General features: G+C 39.0%; 2 protein-coding genes across 2 annotated transcripts in view; one reads left to right on the top strand and one right to left on the bottom strand.

Annotated features, from left to right (window-relative positions):
• tmtops3b (teleost multiple tissue opsin 3b) overlaps window positions 1–519 on the bottom strand; it is a 3,272-nt gene extending 2,753 nt beyond the window's left edge. Inside the window, exon 1 of the mRNA XM_035666199.1 lies at window positions 177–519. Coding sequence (XP_035522092.1) covers window positions 177–519 — 343 coding nt within the window. The remainder of the gene's footprint in view (window positions 1–176) is intronic.
• Window positions 520–5,726: 5,207 nt separating this feature from the next.
• The window catches only part of LOC118331349 (clathrin interactor 1-like), a 10,371-nt gene continuing 10,079 nt past the window's right edge, over window positions 5,727–6,018 (top strand). Inside the window, exon 1 of the mRNA XM_035666200.1 lies at window positions 5,727–5,963. Coding sequence (XP_035522093.1) covers window positions 5,923–5,963 — 41 coding nt within the window. The 5' untranslated portion in view covers window positions 5,727–5,922. The remainder of the gene's footprint in view (window positions 5,964–6,018) is intronic.

The raw sequence follows: 6,018 nt of genomic DNA, 5'->3' as shown, positions 1-6,018 counted from the left end.
AAGAAAACGAGAACAGGTCAAACCTGTAGAATATTGTAATAATAATATTAATAATATTGTAAAATGTGACAGGCGGTGTTGCTTCTTTTGCTTAAGTACAAGATGAGACTCTCGCTCCAATAAGAAATCAGATTCCTGACAGTGCTCAAACACTCAAATAGGACCTGATCACTCACCAAAAAGCGCGTTGGAGAAACCGTACCACCGGCACCCGTAGGAGCCGGTCAGCCACCTGCCGCGCACGCTGGCCGCGAAGCTGAGCGGAATCCCGAAGATGCAGACGAGCATGTCGCTGGCGCTGATGTTGATGAGCAGCAGGTTCACGGGGGTCTGCAACCGGGGGAAGCGCGAGAAAACCACCAGTACGAGGAAGTTACCGAGGAAGCCCAGGACCAGGATGAACCCGAGGACCACGGCGGCCGCGGTGTGACCGGCCCGGCTCAGCGCGCCGGCGGCGGGGTCCGACACGGAGCTGAGCCCGGTGCTGAGGTTGTTGCTATGCTGCGCTAGGATCACCATGGCAACGTGGTTATCCCTGTAGGGTGACTTAAATCGGAGACAGAAGTTATAAAACAAAGAAAAAAATGACGGTTTTTGTTATGTTACTCTTGGTAATGTTGGTAATGTTGGTATGTTGGGGCAGAAAACACACATATTCAGCTCAATGAGGAGAAATACACCACCACAAGATGTTTAAATACTCTGGAGGAGGGGATGAACGGGGTTCACACACACACACACACACACACACACACACATTGTGTTCAATACAAACCTGACAGACCCTCAATGAGAATGAAATACTTGGAAAAACAAAAGAATACAAATAGGAAGAAGTCTGACTTAATTTTAATTAATTATATCATTGTTAACACAGTTTTAAGGCAATAAAATTATAAGATAGGTGATTTTTTTTTTTTCTGGCTATACTGACATTTGTGGAAAAAACCCAGAACATAAATAAGACCAGCAAAGAAACCAAAACATTAGTCATAACGAATCCTTAAATCACAGTTTCTATAGAATAGAAAAACATCTTCAAACCTTTCAAAGAGACAAAGGACGGACTCCCACAAAGAAAGAATGAAAGAAACAATCCCACGAAGGTGCAGACGCTAACATGTTGCTGTAGACGACCATCAGAAACATCATTGTCTTTATTCTGTTCTGTTATTCAGCCTTTATTCTAGACCAGATTGGAGACCTAAATAACTGAGCCAACATATCAATAATACAAGCTGTGGTTGACTCAGTGGACGAGCCAAGAAGACAGTAACTGATGAGAGGACATGAAACTGATGGACAATCACAAGACACTGCTGTTTGGTGAGTTTAAATGTTTCTGCAATATCATTTTTTTTAAAAGCTTTTTATAATTATTTATTTTTATTTTAATTAAAGGACCAGTGTGTAGGATTTAGTGGGATAGTGATAAAGTTGCAGATTGTAACTAATCACACACAATGACACTGGTTTGTTACCTCTTCCTTTGACCACCTTTATTAACCTTCAGTGATGCCTCTCCTTGTTTGTTACTTTGCTTACACACATATGTGCAACCTTCATCTCATGCACACACCCACACACACATCCCTTGAACCTGCAGCTCAAGTTTATGACCTCTTCCATTCAGTATGTCCTTCCACTTTACACAATCATTGATCCAGTTACACAACACACACACACACTCTTGAGTCAGGTTACTCTTAGTTGGTCGAGGAAGAAAAAGGACCGGAACAGCATCACGTGCAGTCACCTCGACCCAGTGTGGCCGCCCACACAGCCATTGTGCCGACGTGAAGCTACGCCACAGTTCATCCACTGTAATTAAAGCTGTCATGGGGGTGGACAGGTTTCTGTGGGCCTGATCAGGTGAGCGGCAGACGTTTCTTAGCCGGCTGCACGTGCCACGATGTGTCTTTCTTATTATCCATTATCAGTGATTATTAGGAGACACTGAGGGTTTCTCTGACAGTAAGGGTTGTTTATTTATTGTTCCAATGTGATGGAAGGATTTTATTGATATTATATATTTTATGCATGATTTAATGTGGGAAGTGTCATGAATTCTTGTTGCCCATCGTTACTGTTGGGCAGTAACTCATTACTAGTTATAATAGTACTTTTCCCTGTAATTATTAGGGTAGCTAATTACTAATACTTTTCAGTAATAATATTACAGTTACTCCTCCTAAATAATTAGTTACTATATTACTTTTGTTGTCACCTCCCTACTGATTTGAAATCCAACAATCCAATCACATCCTTGGATTAATGTTTGTAATTGTGGAGGAAACTAATGATGGAAAGATTCAGCAGCTGGAAATATTCACATTACTTTGATTTAAACAAACAAAACTGGATTTTAATCGTTGTAAGTCTGAACTTTAGGGAGAAAGGACACAATTACTAATTTTGTGGTAAGAAAAGTAATATAACTAGTAGTGTAACTAATAACTGTTGGAAGGGAGTAATAAGTAAAGTAATTAAATTGGTTTTTAAAAGAGTAATGAGTAATACATTGCTTTTTTGAGTAACTAGCCCAACACTGTTAATAAATAATGAAGTCACTTTGACTTTATGTGATTAATAGAACATCAGTTAATTAATATTGATTCCAATGGTGGAAGAAGTTCTCATATGTTTTACTACAGTAACAGTAGAAATACTCAGTTACAAGTAAAATTCCTACATTCAAAATATCACTCAAAGACTCCTCTACAGTCCTGTTACGGCCTTAATGTAACAAAAGTGTAAAATTTGAAAATGAGAACAAGTTTCACCAACTAACAGAGACAACAGCAGGCTTACAGTGCCATCTAGTGGTGAGGCAGGGGAGAGAGCAGACGTACCAAACAGCAAAACATTAGGTTTTATGATTCTGTCTTTACCAGGGAGTTACTGCTGGTTTCTAAAATAAATGTGATAAGTATTCTACTGCCATGAATACTTCTACTGTGAGGTTATTTCATCATTTCACATGAGTTATCTTTAAGGGATGAAGAAGTATTCAGATCTATTCTGTTTATCAGCTTAAAACATCCGTAGTGATTTCGATGTTGTAACACAATAAAAAGAAGAAAAAATCAGAGACAGAGACAGAAAGATATCTTAATATTTTTCTGTTGTAAATGTATTTGAATACATGAATTGCATGTACTCTTCGTTCATTAATTATCTTCAAGCCCATCCTCTGACTGAAGAGTGTGTCATGAAGTAATAAAAAGTAGAATATTTCTCTATGGACTGTAGAGTAGAAATATAAAGCAGCAGAAGCTGAACTACTTTAAAGTCTATACCAACTCTTTAAAGGACCAGTGTGCAGGATTTAGTGGCATCTAGTGGTGCAAACTGCAACTAGTGAATACAGCTCGGCCTTCCAAGTGTTGCAGTGGCTGCAAAACCAAAGAAAAATGTGAAAGGCTCGATGCAGAGCCAGTGTTTGGTTTGTCTGGTGTGGGCTATTGTTGGCCGTTCAACATGGCGACCTTTGGAGAAGAGGACCTCCATAGACAAAGAAAGGTAACAAAAACATACCAATTCTTGTTTTCAGGTGATTATACAATTGTGAAAACATACCTATCAATTTTATTTTTGATTTCTGCTAATAGATCCTCCTAAATGATACAGACTGGACCTTTAATACAATACTAACCTTTTATCACTAGAGGTTAGTGGTTAAGATTAAGTATCTCTGCAGTGAAAACCTACAGACGTCAAATTAATTCATATCGTCCTTCTTTGTCAAATGATAGAATAAAGTAACAAGTAGAATAAAAACTTAAATGAATCTTTCATTTGCTCTTTTGATTATTTTTGTTGTTGTTGGTGGTGGTGGTGGTGCTAAACACCACAGTAAAGTCAGAGTAATCTTATTTGGTAGTAAATATACAGAAACATATACAAAGACATATCAGTATGTTCCAAAAGAACAACAGAGTGTGTGACAGATCAAATCACACATAGACAGTGAACTACACGTACACAACATCCTGACACGAGAAGGAAGCCACTGAAGGTTTTGTGGTTACACAGACAATTCGGCCCCAAATGCTGGTGAATTTAATCTCTTGCCAACGGATGAGAGCCACTTTAATACTTAGGATGTTTTTGTGCACATATGCACCTATATTCATTTTATATTTATGTTTTGCTGTAGTGCAGAGGCTCTTCTCTCTTGCTTTCTGTTAAGGCTGCAGGTTCTGCAGCAGCACATTATAAATAAATAAATACATACAGCAGGAGATATGTTGAAAATCAAACAGGGCAAGCATACAGCAACAAAACAATGCCTGATTTGTTCCATTGTTCTGATGCAAATGGAACACATACTTACAAATACACACACACACACAGACACAGTCACACTGTACTTAACAAAGCTGATAGGCTACTTCAAGCTTAAACAAGCCTTTCAAACAGAGCACAAAGTGTATGAATGAAATAAATTGTGTATATTATTATACAAAACACACTTAATAAGACATCCAGGTCACCCACACCTGACCCCCTCTGGAGTGTTTTATGTCCATAATACTTTATTCTAAGGCAGTGGTTCCCAACCTCTTATATTCAACTGACAATGGATCCAAATAGTGAACAAAATAACTGCAGGAATATTTTCTTGATATTTTTTATGTTCACTTTTTATACAATTATCTATTATGTATTTTTATAGTTTTTAACAAACATACATACTTAATATGCTTATTTTTGGACAGATTCAGTGTTTTATTCTCATTGTTTTATTAGCTCTTCGGATGTTTTCCAATGCAGGATAAGTTTATCAGAGAGTGAAGGCTATGTGAATCAATAAACCATTGGTTCAATATGTTATCAGACATAGAAAAGCTCACATCAACCCTAAAAGATCTGACCCCATTTTATAAACACCTGGTCTCCTTTCTTACAGTTCATCCAGAGCTGATTCCTCTCCACACCATCGCTCCCACTCAGATCTTCTCAACCCCATTATTATAACTCAATCTGACAAAACAACCCACACATAATCTGCATGCCCAACACTACCCATCAAGACTACCCCCACCCACTCACCTCCACCTTTTAGTTTTTATTTTATTCAGTTTTATTGTTCTTTACTATTCTTCCTGCTTTCTTTTTTTATGTTTGTGCATTGTATGCCTATATTTCTGTTGTTGTTTTGTAAATACTGTTATCAGCTTGTGCTAAATAATATATATATATATATTATAAAACAGTGAACTTTGTAATATTGTAAGATTTTATTTGCCTCTCTGTCAAAACTCCATGCATCTTGCATTAAAATGTCATTTCGCTATAGACCATGTACATATTATATTAGATATTAGATATTATTGTTAAAGGGAAAAAAACATTTCTATGTTCAAAAAAGTTAAAATAAATAAACAATTTGTAAATTAAATCAGCAGAGTTGTTAAATACAATCCTATACGTGCTGTAACTACTTCCATTGAGACACAAGTTTACGTTTTGTAATGTTAAAGTTGCACATAGCGGTTTTTAAAGGGGAGATTACAACATGTCCCGACACTCTCCGGACATTTGTCCATTTCTTTTAGGTCGGAGGAGACAACGGGGAGAAAACATTATAAAACATAACATTATAAATCATCTTCAGGAGTCAACAAGGACTCAACGACATCGTCTTCATCGTCTTCATCGCCTCATTGTTCCTGCAGCACACCGAGTCTGCGAGCGAGGGCGCATCCCGACGCGTCGGTGACGTAGCCAGAGGACGACGTTTCCGTAGCAACTGGGGCCGGACCGTTACCCGTTAACCGTTACCCGCAGCGGCTGCTCGTCGAGAAGCACCAGAGGGGGGTTGTCGTCGGTAACCGGACACCGCCGCTGTCTGCTGAGGGCGTAGGGACACGGGGGCGACGCAGAGTCGAGGCGGCGAGTCCGCAGGTCCGCGCGGAGATGCTGAATATGTGGAAAGTCCGCGAGCTGGTGGACAAAGCGTGAGTACCGCTAACCGGCTAACTACCGGCTTTAACCGGGCAGCCTCAGCGGCTT

This window comes from Morone saxatilis, unplaced genomic scaffold, assembly GCF_004916995.1.
Source record: "Morone saxatilis isolate NCDOM2014 unplaced genomic scaffold, NCSU_SB_2.0 Contig20, whole genome shotgun sequence".
Classification (NCBI taxonomy): Eukaryota; Metazoa; Chordata; class Actinopteri; family Moronidae; genus Morone; species Morone saxatilis.
The sequence above is the reverse complement of the archived record's forward strand: the minus strand, read 5'-3'. Positions and strand labels throughout refer to the sequence as shown.